Consider the following 12,724-nt stretch of genomic DNA (forward strand, 5'->3'; position numbering starts at 1 on the left):
CTACATGCTCAGTCCCTGCGAAGCACAGGCTTTCCCTCCCACCTAGTGGATGCTCCATGGAAGAGCCAGTTCTTGGACCCCTGCAGCAGTTTTTCCTACTGCTCATCTGCCTGGGTCATCTGCCTTAGTTAGCACTTAACCCTGGCAACACTCCCTTTTGAATTTTATACATTGTGATGATGTAATAATATTTAATATAACTATTATGCAATTTTGTACGACTGCTAAAAATACCGATGTGACTACTGCTTTCACTTGGGATCATAACTGTTCTTTTTTTTAAAGGCAGAGTTGCACAAGTGCTAGCCAGACAATATGTAATGGAATTAATTAATTCTTTAAAATCCACTAGCTTTCAGAGCATGGAAACAAGTAACAACACTTCCTTTAGTGCATTGGGAACTGATGCCAAAGCATCAGTGCTTTTTCTGCCGGTGTCTAACAGAATGGCATTTATTAATTCTTGTACTACAGTACAGACTTTACTTGTCCCTTTCCTGACAGCCCAGATTGACGGAAGGGATAAATGTATCCTCTTCCAGACTTGCTCATAGTCCCATGACCCAGGATTACAAACTGCTTTAGTTTTATTACTAAGTACACTAAATGTTGCAATTATTGTCAGTTTAGATTTTGATACTTCTGCTCAGTGAAGAGTTTTATTTTTATATGTGTTTTTGAATTTGGAATTCCTGGGGATTCCTCCTGTGAACATAACCTGAGTGTTTACTATGGAATTCCAACATATGTCACTGCTGGAGGAAAGTTAGGTCTACATGTCTTTCCTTGTTTTTGCAGTTGCAAAAAAAGGTCAGATTAGAAGCTCTTTCCTTTTAAATAGTCATCTGCACTCTGCTTGGGAGTGCTGTGGGTGGGGAATCACTATCCAGCTGCCCTGACTTGGATTCTGGAATTTTTACCTCTGCCTTCCTGCTAACTACCACCTTAGTTTTGCAACCTTAAATTTCCATTGTCAGCAGCTTCAGAGCAATTGAAAAATCAGACCTACAGACCCATGATAATTATATCTTTAATTTCAGTCCTCAGAAATGCATCCTATACTGCCCAAAGTGTAGTGTCTGTTGTGTTCTTACTGTCTGCAATAGTTTCCTAGGTAGCTCTGCCTTGGCTCATCCATGCACTAACCCATCTTTCTGAAGCATTTGCAACAAGTCTAAAAATTGCCTTTGGAACACAGTTGTTTTATAGAGCTTATCTGCTTATGTTCCACGAAGCTTTACGTAGTACCTTCCAGCTCTTTTGTGTTACTACCTTTTCTATCTTCTGGGGTTTTTCATAAGATATTGTGGCTTGATCTCTTGGATGTTTGAGTGCAATTGAGTGTATTTTCACAGATATGTAGAGAATGAGATTAGAGTTGCTGAGTCCTACTATCTGTTCCATTACCTTCTGAGTGAGCTGTATGCCTTAGAGGGAGGAGCTGCCTGCTGGTTGTGTTATGTAAAATAATAAATAATTTATAATGCTAACTGAATATATCTGCCTTGGTGAACAAACGTACATTGAAGTGCTTCACAGATGCATATTGAGACAAAATCAAAAGAATTCCCTGAAGACATGTGAGAATAATTTGCTTTATTTGATTTTTTAAATGGGAGAACTTCACTGTGAGTCTGTGCTTTATTCAAGGGTATTATTTTCCACTTAAGGATCCGTGCAAGCAGTTACAGAGATCTGCAATATGATTCTGCAAATACTTAGCTTTTTTTATTGAAAGCAACTTTTCTGACGTACTGTCTTGTTGCTGATACTAGCATCTACTCCAGTTAAAGGATCACATGAAGCTTTGGATCATGTGGCTCTTTCCTCTTGTCTGTTGTAACAAAAGGATTAATGGATTTTGTGCATTGCTTTAGAAAGCTGAAGGTGTTGCAATTACTATCAAATGCCAATTTTAATGTAGCTTTGAAGCTGTGATGTATGCATGGAATTTCAAAGAACTGCATCTTTTTACCGAGCATGGCAATTTGGTATTCGTGCTTGATGGTATGAATTGATACGACTTCTACAAGTAATTTTGTTTTCAAGCAGAGACTGTTGATTTCTATCATATGAACTCTACCAGCTTTTCCAGTTTTTATCTTGGGAAATTAAAATTTGTATAAACAGAAGAAACTTTGTCTACATTTCTCTTCTCAATGTAAATTATTATTTCTGCAGTGATTAGTTAACGATGATCTGCTTTGCAAGACATAAATGCGGCAGTGACCTGCTCTCGTTTAGATGTTGCGGTAGTAGAATGGTGGGGCTTTGCACGATTCATGCTTTCTTTGTTTGTGTTCATCTGCCTGCATGTGTCTGCTGTGAGCGGGATGGCTTGTCTATGCAGCAGTTAGAAATGAGTACTTATTTTCTGGTTCTTGTGAAAAATAAGTATTCTCAATGTAATTTTATTTTTTTTCCTTTTGACTGTTCAGATATAATTGTCTGACACAGTCTTTTGAACGTGATCTGTAGATGTACATGCTTTTGATTGTACAAACTCATGCTGTGTGCTGTTCATTTTGCTCTTAATGCCTGCTGAATTTGCTTCTCGATAACAAATAGTTAATAATGTTGCACCTTTTTATTGGTAGACTTCGCAAGCTGACAGCTGTATCCATATAATCGTGTATGCTGTTACATGTACAATTCTGTAGCATGGATAAATTATTTAGTGGAAAAAATAATCACAACATAAGCACAAAAATAATCACAAAAAATAATTACATAAATGAGAGAAATAAATACTCTGCTGAAAAGGTACCTTAAAATCAAGCTTATATATTGATGTGGAAAGAAGGGTACGGTTTTTCTCTTTCGCCTTCAGCTTTTATTATGTGAACTAAATTAGCTGAGCATTGACTGTATGCATAATATCAGAAGAAAAGAATTTAATTCAGATATAGAATATAAGGCATCAGATTTTCTACTTACAGGTTTATAATATTCTTGGAAGTTCTAAAGTAAGACTATATAGGTGCGGCTTTGACTAAATCTCAAGTAAAGAAATCCAGAAATTTCGCTTCTTAAGCTTAAAGCAAGGTCTTGCATAGGTGTGTTTTTCTTACATTAAGAACAAAATAAGAAAACACTTCCTATCCTTAGTTAACATACTCTAACCTCAGTGAAGTGGGTATTTTGGCTACATTTAAAATTTATCTGGTTTTTAAGCCATATCCTATTAAAATGAATTTATATCATCTTTCCTAGTGTGTACAAGTTACAGAGAAAATTAAATGAATTTTTACTGTCAAACTGACTATAACAAAAACATATTGGGTCATCTTAAAATTTGTGTCATATGCTTAAATAAATATTGAAAATACTGATTAAACAGTGAAGTCTTTTTATATTTGTGTTTAAAAGAAATTTTAAAAGAAATGTTTCCAAGTGTTGGGTGACTCTTCAGGTTTATGCTTATTAAATGCTTTTGAAATAAAGCAGTCATATGCCCAAGCTCTTACTTGTAACTCAGACGTACATACTTTGTCCCTCTTTGCCTAAATTCTTAACTCACACTTCAAAGAACTCTTTACTTTTCTCTGCTTTTTAACTTAACCACACTTTCCTGCCTTCTCAAAGCCTATACAGCTCCCTCTTTTTCCATAAAATGTACAACAACTGGAATTTCATAATTGTTTCTTCTTTGTTCTATACCATTTGTTTTGTCTCCTTTCTCCCTGCCCCATTGGAGTTTTGGTGTTACTACAGAATTTATTTCTGTCAAAAGTCCTTCACTGTTGTCTCTGTCTACTTGATCAAACTCATCTGCTAACAGTATTTCTTATATTATTCTGAACTATCTCTGTTTATTGCTCACATCTCCTTTGCCAGGCACATAATTTAGATTAACATTTAGAGGAGTTTATTTTCCTTTGGTTTCTCAGTATCTGCTTCTGTTTGACTTGTGAGGAAATTTGTCAAACTCTATTTTTGATCTTCTAAATGTTGTTCTAATAAAGAGATGTTTTTCTTTTTTCATTGTTTAGTTAGTTACTTTTATTTTATCCTCTCTCTTACTTTGAGCATACCTTGTTTTATGTAGACTTCTGTTCTCATGAAATATTAATTTCAGTCTAGTATAAATAATTTTGCCGAAGAAGACTGAAACAGGAAAAAAACTTGATAGAAGTAATTGTCTGATCTTCTTTGATTTCTATTTTGTTGCTTTTAAAAAGAAAATGGTACTATTTGTATTATTGGATGGAGTGACTGAAGTTGATTGTTTTAAGACTGAACCATGTTTAATCCCCCAAGTAATTGCAGAGTAATGTATGTTTTTTAAATAGGCTGTGTGAAAGTTACTTCTTAGGAATTACATAAACCAAATTAATGAAACACTGTCCCTTTTTTATACCATTAAATATATATTGCTGTGTCCTTTTGGGGACACATAATTCATGGTAGGTAACAAATTATTTTACAAATTGATTAATTGATAATAAAAAATAAGTTTATAATAACTTCACAGATACTACAATCAACATCTTAGATGCAGGCACAGTTTGAGTTATTTAAAACTCTACTGCAAAAAACAAGTGGGTGAGTTCCAGAGAAAATTGCATTAATCTTGTTTTCAATATTTCTGTTTTATCAAAAGCCTCAGCACTCTAGTTTTTTGTGTGGTTTGATTTTTAGACTGAATCTGGCTATGGATCAGAGTCAAGTTTGCGACGTCATGGCTCCATGGTGTCTCTTGTCTCTGGAGCAAGTGGATACTCTGCAACGTCCGCCTCTTCATTCAAGGTTGGTGCAAAAAATTTTCCTAATATTCATGCATAAATAACATGCAACTGGAAAAGAAGTAATGTATGAAGACTTATTCACATAATTATAGAAAAAAAACTAAATGTCAGTAGTCCATCATACAGAGGATATGAGAAGCTCTCTCATGCCTCTCACGCAATCATCCCTTTTAAACTGAGGGGTCATCTTCTGTGGCAAGAAAATCAAACTTGTGAGTGTGTTCATTAACTTTTTCAAGTTTACTCACCAAATATCCTGTGCTCCAAATGAAAACAAACACTAATTCTGTAGTTTAGTGAGTGTGATATAGCCCTGCCTGACAAATTATGGCTTTCCTTGTGTCCTGCATATGAATATTTAATCTATGAACTGAGTGTGCTGTACTTCTGGGAGAGCAGGAAAAGAACAACACAAGAAAAGGGAATAAAGTTTGGAGCACAGGGAAAAGGGAATAAACCGGAGCTGACTGCTTTCAGGCAAATATGTATAAAGCTGGTAGCATGTAAGTTCACTTTTTAATAAAGTTTTGTGGAGTGCTCTGAAGTAGCAGGTGCAGTCAAGAGAAAACATTGAGACCAGTGACAAAATGAGTAAGGAATACTAAGATAGGGTTTCTTCTGACATTAACAGTATTTCATAATTGCTGATATCTAAAATGTCCTTAGTGTGCTTCAGTTTTTTCTTCATAGCTGCAGAAATATCTTGTTTAAAATTAAATTGTAGCTATACTGCATCAAGCTATTGTTGAGTATGTAGAAACATTTCACGCTTTTTTTGTTTGTGTTTTCAGAAGGGCCATAGCTTACGTGAGAAGCTTGCAGAAATGGAAACCTTTAGAGACATCTTGTGTAGACAAGTTGATACTTTACAGAAATACTTTGATGCTTGTGCAGATGCAGTTTCCAAAGACGAACTCCAGAGGGATAAAGGTAATGCTGTAGCTGAAAACTCTTCCCTCCATAGACTGTAGCTTTTTACTGAGGAAACCTCTTGATACTGGTACAATACAATTTAATGTCTTATAAATAAAATAATGTATCCTAAATTAAGGATAATAAAGTAATGTAGCCTAAATTTAGTTTAGTAAAGGATCAGTCATTTGCATAAATGCATATGCATGTTAATTATTTTTGCTTTGGAATGCAGATTTGCTTTAAAATCTGCTTGATGTTAACCTGTAGCTGTCAACTGTACAAAAGCAATGCTCTTTTTAAGTATTTTGTTATAGAACACCAATTGCTAACTCTCACGGATTAAATTTATTGCTGTCTCTTACCTGTTATTTTGAAAAATAAATGGGATATTAGTTTTGATAGAAACAATATACTTTAAAAAGTGAAAAGTGCTGCCTTAAGTAATGCTTCTGAGGTGTATTGGCTGGAAATAGAGCACTGAATGCACACTTGAGACCATACTAGACTACAATGTGGATGCCTACATATCTCTGAATTGCTTATACCAGAGCACAGCTCATCACTGTATCTCTGCACTCTGCTGGGGCATTTATATTCATCCCTGTGTTTGTTCTGGCAGTGTGAAACTTTCTGTAGCAATAAAACGCCAGAGAAGTGCAATTCCACTTTTTTTTTAACTTTCCAGTGTAGAAGATTAGATAGGTACTGGATCATGGTTCCTACTTATCCACTTGTAACACCAAAGTATGTTGCTCTCACCAGAGAATTGAGTACTAAACTTCAATGCTGAGCAATTTTAGATTCTGCTGTTAATTGACATTTACACTGGTAGTGGTCTTGGATCAAAGAAGATAAACCAAACCCAAAAGGGGGGGAGGGGTCATAACTGTTGTTACAGGAAAAAGTGCTGGCTAAGCATGAAGATGGTCTTAATTCTTTCTTGCACACCAAAGAACAAGAAAAGCTTTCTCACTCCCATAATACACTCTCTCTCAAATCTAGTGGTAGAAGATTGATGGAGATTTTGTACATAACAGTAACAGCAGTAAGGAAAAACGTAAGTGTCTCCCAATTCTTTCAGTGATGAAAATTAGAATGAATGGTATGGTGATACGTCTGGTACAAGACAGGTGTATTATGCTCTTTTCTAAGCAGAAAATGGTAAGAATAGCTATTTAAGTGTATGTGAATGGAAGTTCTTAGTCACGTTATAATTCTTTAGCAACTTCTACTGATTCTCTGAGTTATTCTTAATTCACACAAATACTAATGCAAGTTTGTCAAGCTGTAATTTCCTATTCTGTGTCTAAAATTGTTGTTGCTACAAAATTCTCTTGAAACAGCTGCATTATTCAAATATTAGGAACTCAGATTTTGTAACAGGTTATTGCAAGTGTTACCTGCTTTAGGAGTTTGCGGGAGTTCAGTGCTTTTCCACTTAGGGATGTCCCCCAATGGTTTTCACAAGTACTATGGCTGTGGAATGGTTTAGACATCACTGTTACTGATTCTTATTTATCATAATTCTAGAGCTTTTTTGCTGTCTTTTCATTGTTATAATGAGCAGAATTCTGGTATTTATTTTTATCTTAAATGAACTAGTTATTTTACTCACTGTACCCATACAGCAAATGTAAAGAATTTATGCAAGTCTTGCTGTTCGAGAAATTTGATAGTTCTGGTCTGGAGGAAATTGTGTATGCGTTTAAACTGTATTTGCATTTTTCTTAGACCTTCTCATGTTTTCTGACTGAAATATTCTAGTGTTTACACTCTCTACTTGTTGGCAATTCAGTTAGTCCTAAGGTATTTCTTTGACTTGATTCACAAAGGTTAGAAGTTGCACCTCCAGTTTCAAGTGTGATGGAATCTCCCAAAGTACTCACCAGAAATGTTTTTTAAAATGTGAATACTTTCATGAAGAACCTAGAAAATAGAGGGCAAAATAACCCTTTTCTGTGTCTTCTGTTTTCTTTTTAATTGGCTTTTGTCCCCATGTATTATGTATTTCCCTCTTGTATTTAAGTGCTTTTTCTAAAGCATATCCAAAAGTGCTGTGATGGAAGAGGAAAGGAAAGGGAATGGAAGGAGCTTTTCAGGTTACTTCCAGAATTCATCACATAAGTAGATTTTTGTACTGACTACTGATTGTAATGCTGATTTCAGAGACTAAGTAGCATAACACAGAAGTTTTGAAGCAAGTGTAAGCAGGTGTATGGTTCCACTAACCCTGTTGTCTGTATGAAGCTCTACTTTTTTTTTTAAGAACCATTAATTTAGATTTTAGAAAACTGAAAAAGGCTTCTTTAACAAATGCTAAGTAAGAGTTTAATTTTACTGCATGATTCATTTTGGAAGAGATGTCTTTGTCAAACTCAATTTTTGTACAATCATGTGGGAGTTTCAGCTTAGTTTACTGGTAGAAAATCTTTTCATGTTTACATTGTTCTGGTGCATCTGTAATATATATGCATATACTATGGGGAATGTCATTAGGAAAGTCTGTATTTTTAATGGAGCTGGTCATCAAGCTTTTGGGAACTTACATGCTAAGAAATTGATACTTGGTGTTATGGATACCTGTATAAACTCACTTACTATAGCTCCCTACAGGAAATAATTCTGCAACCCCTTGCATTTTGCAGAACTTCTAATTCCAGATGAGTCCTGTATTCCATTAAATTTACTTTCCAACAATTATTTCTATGAAAATATTTATCCCCTTTTCAATTTTTCTGTGTCGCAGTCTGATTTCTAATGGCTAAATTAATTAAATATTTAGTAGCTGAGTGCTGCAAAGCTTGATTAGAAATGAATAATTAGACTCTCTGTCTTAAAGTGGAATTAAAAGTGATACAATGGGGGAAGTAGATGTCTCAGGTTGAGACAGCCATGCTCATGTATTGGGCAGAAAAAAATACAGACTGAACTGGCAATGAAAGATTTATCTTGAACTACACCCTTTCTAAAGCTTAGCCTCAGATCAGCTGTTAAAATTTGGTTTCTCAAATTTCAGATTCTCTTGCTGAAATTTCTATCTCATCCTGGAAGGACTCCAACAATCTTCTTAACCGTAGCTTACAAGTGGTTGCCTGTTTATTCTGAGATGGTTCTCCTCTCAGTGGTTAAGGAAGTGAGGCATTGGTTCAACCTCTTAATTTAGCTTACTATGATATGATGAAATGTTTAAGCATACTGTTCAAACTACTAGTGCACCCATCTAAAGTTCAAATTATTAGATTTAATACTGACTTAAGGGGCCATATTCAACTTGACTTTTGCAATTTGTTCTCTGTGTGGGAGGAGAAAGTTAATGTAAATATGGACATTGGTGTACTGCTCTAAAGATTATTTGGATAGAGAGGCTTTCTCTTTTCTGTGTTCTATAGTATCTTTAGGTGAAGAGGTAGGTAGAGTACTATGAAGTTGTTTAAATATATTGGGCACCTTCCAATTACAAGATCTGGTAGTTGGAACTGTAAAAATTTTATATAAAACACCAAGGTATGGTGTCTGGCTGATGCCTATTTGCCCATTGGGATCTTATATTCAGGAATGTAGAATCTTGATCTCTAAGTGTTCCCATTCATCCCCTCAGGAAAGAGAACATATTTAGATTTAAATTTTCTAAGAATAGGAAGAGCAGGAGTAACCTACTTAAGGAGCCCCCTTGAATATGGAAGATGTCTATTGTACTGGAACTATAAAGATGGAAGTGGTACAAAGGCTGAAGAAGAGAAATTTGATGTAAATTACAGCTGAGATTTATGTTGGATTTTTGTGCTTTGAATGGAGGAAAAATATTTTCCAAAATATTGTTGAAAAGCTGGAGTTGTTCTTAAAGGAAAACTAATCATATTGATCCTATTGCAATCCACAGAGGATAACTACAGTAGACATCAAGAAATGGACATGAACACAAATATTTGTTTTTCACTTAGAGTTACTTAAATGACATAATGTGTAAAGGGAGCATAAAATGGAAAAAAATGGAAGAACATCTTTCTACTTACTCTCTTTAGAATACTTTCATGTTTCGCTGGAAAACAGATTTGATCAAATAGTGGGAAGGTGTTACTAGCAGAATCTTGGGAACAAGAAGGGAAACACCTATCCTAACAGACACAAAGGTCTAGGAGAGAAAAGCTAAAGAGCTATTGAAAGTTAAAGAATGGTATGAAGAATTCCTTTTATGAAACAAAAGAGAAAGCAAGTCAGAAATAGAGCATAGATGGGATAATGAAAAATGAACTGCTTGGAAGATGTTGAAATTGAAGTTAGGGTGGGAGACAAAATTATCCTGCTTTTTTCAGTTGACGGCATGCAGTTTGATAACCAAAGAGCAGTTGCAATAGTAAGAACCCTTTCCTATTAGTCTTTACCTTTAAACATAGATCTCCAGATGTCTGGTTTAATTTTGAAATAATCAATTTGGAGCTGACATGAAAAAAAGTGTAGAAATGGAATCAGAAATATGTTTGGTTTCTCCAATTAGAAAATCTTCTCACAAGTATTTGTAAAATGCCAAAGCTCAGTTGTTCCTGAGGTGAGGGTTGAGGTCATCTCCCTACATGCTTCAGAAAGACAGATACTTGCTGTGATTAGGAATGAATCAAAATACTTGTATCCATCATAAGGAATTAGTTGAGTGACCATCTCTTTTAAAAAATTTTAAAAATCTTCTGCAAGATGTTCATTTTTGCCCATAATTGTAATGACTGAAAAAATCTGGCCACTGACTTTAAGTCTGCAGCTCTTCATCTGAGACTAGTCATTAAAGAATGGCTTAGGACTCTATGGAAGTGTTAATAAGATGTGGCTGAGACCTCGAAAGGTACAAAAAGTACAATTAAGCTGTGTTGCTGTATTTCCCTTAAATTCTACTGCAGAGATTTCTGAAATTATTTATGTAGTGTTGCAGCTAGCGGCAGTTTCTTCAGCATGTCTGCATATTTCCTAAGTAAGAGAGAAAAATCACATCTGCAAGCATTATAGCTGTGCTGTTAAGCCTGCATGTGAACATAGCCTACACCAGCAGGAGGAATTATTAGTGTGAAACCATCTTTTTCAGTTGTGAAGTATTATGGGCAAAGTTCTTGTATAATTTTAATTATTTTCAGTGGAGACACTCTTTGCCAGTTTATGCCACTGTCAGTGTCAGTCCCCTCTGTGTTTCCTCTGCAGCTGTTGGGGAGGGAGAGCTGGTCTGCTCATTATCATTTCTGAAATAGGTTTTTCGTTCTCTTGCTTTTCTTTTTCTTTTCTTCCAGCCCCCATCATTTTTATCTTTTAGGGAATGTTCCTGATTAACATTAAAAAAAAAAGGTTGTATTCTACCATAGTATGTCTGCTTCTTGAGGTATTTGGAGTTGTGTGTAGTCTGTAATTACTCATTTGAAAAAGAGTTTGATTCCTTCCGAAAGGGGGACATGTAAAACCTTGAGAGACTCAAACCACTGTTGAAGGCCATGTGATGATTGCTTTCCATTCCCTAAGTGCAGACACTGCTCTGTCATTACAGAATGGAACTGCTTGAAACTTCTGCTTTACTCTTGTAGACAAATAAACTTACTCAAAAATTAATTGGTACTTTTTAAACTGTAAAAGTCATATGTTGACAAACTGACAGACTGGAGGAAAAAATTATGTCAGTCCAGGTTATAAGTCATGAGCTTGCTCTTTGGCAATAGCAGGAGTTACTTTAACTTGCTGGGTTCAGTCAGCTTCAACTTGTGTTACTTCTGCTTTGTAATATTTTCTGACATTCATGTGCAGTGCTTGATATGTTATTATGTCAACCTACGTACCAGTGTGACATATAATAGGTACTTTTTTTTGCACACATTTTAAATGACTTGTTTAAATAGCCTTAGCAACAGATGGCCTGGTTGACAGCATGAAGCAGTTCTTGGAACTGTAAAACTCACAGTACTTGGAAAATTCAGCACATTTGATGCTTTTATCTTATACCTTTTTACTTTTAGGTTTTAAAATTTGTAATTATATGCTTAAAAGAACCTTGAATTATACATTTTGGATTTGATGACATTTTGAAATTGTTCCTTTCTCAGTGCTGAGTCTGATACGTTTTAAGGTTGCTCTGTGTTAATTAGGCCCCATTTCAAGCTGTCAAACTGCTATTGTTACAAACTATTACCACTCCCTCCACCCACATGATTTGCAGAGTGCAGAGTAATACAGCATTACAAGCAGGCTTGAAATACAGTGTAGCAAGATGAAGCTGCAAGGATCTGTTTCGCCTTTTGAATATTTTTCTTTATCCTGTGGATAACTGTGGACATTATTATCACTTCAGAATTTTATTTTTAAATTAACTTTGTAGCCTGTCTGTTGTCTTCAAATATAATACATCCATGTGAAGTGCTTATTTGATTAAGGGCAGCTATCAGTGATCTCATATATGTGTTTTTAGTGTTTCCACATGTGACACCCAAAGGAATTAATGGCATAGACTTTAAAGGAGAAGCTATAACTTTCAAGGCAACTACTGCTGGAATCCTTGCTACACTCTCTCATTGTATTGAACTCATGGTAAAACGTGAAGAAAGCTGGCAAAAAAGGCTAGATAAGGTAAGATCATTTTCCTTTTACTTTTGTTGAAAAAAAAAGTTTCTTTAGCTTCAAATTGAAATTTCAAATAAGCTATTACTAACTTCTGTACTCAAATAACTGCTTCTATTTTTATATACAGCATTTATTAATTTCAGGTACTTAAATTATTAACCATATAAAATGTTAAGGAGCCTTGTTCTGAGTGGTGATATAGTGGTGATATAGTAGCTCTTTCATCGTAGTCTTTTTTTCACAGCACTTATTCAGATAGTACTCCTATAGTCTTTATATCTGTAAAGAATCTGAAATTATCTCATAGCAGTAAGTGTATTGCTTACAGCATTCTGACATAGACTTAGTTGTCTGTGGATGCAAAATGATGTTCAAGTCTCTGAAATGTTATAGTACAATAAAAGGTGGTGATAACACTGGGGAGAACAACCAATTCTAACTTTATATGTCTCCTCAAGATAAAATTATTTCACTGT

The 12,724-nt window shown here is 35.0% G+C and overlaps 1 protein-coding gene across 1 annotated transcript in view; it reads left to right on the forward strand.

Annotated features, from left to right (window-relative positions):
- CERT1 (ceramide transporter 1) overlaps nucleotides 1-12,724 on the forward strand; it is an 80,879-nt gene that overhangs the window by 45,315 nt on the left and 22,840 nt on the right. The window contains 5 exon segments of the mRNA XM_005431759.2: nucleotides 4,642-4,749; nucleotides 5,540-5,678; nucleotides 6,666-6,676; nucleotides 6,678-6,720; nucleotides 12,097-12,254. Coding sequence (XP_005431816.1) covers nucleotides 4,642-4,749; nucleotides 5,540-5,678; nucleotides 6,666-6,676; nucleotides 6,678-6,720; nucleotides 12,097-12,254 — 459 coding nt within the window.

The sequence above is a fragment of the Geospiza fortis genome, unplaced genomic scaffold, assembly GCF_000277835.1.
Source record: "Geospiza fortis unplaced genomic scaffold, GeoFor_1.0 scaffold246, whole genome shotgun sequence".
Lineage (NCBI taxonomy): Eukaryota > Metazoa > Chordata > Aves > Passeriformes > Thraupidae > Geospiza > Geospiza fortis.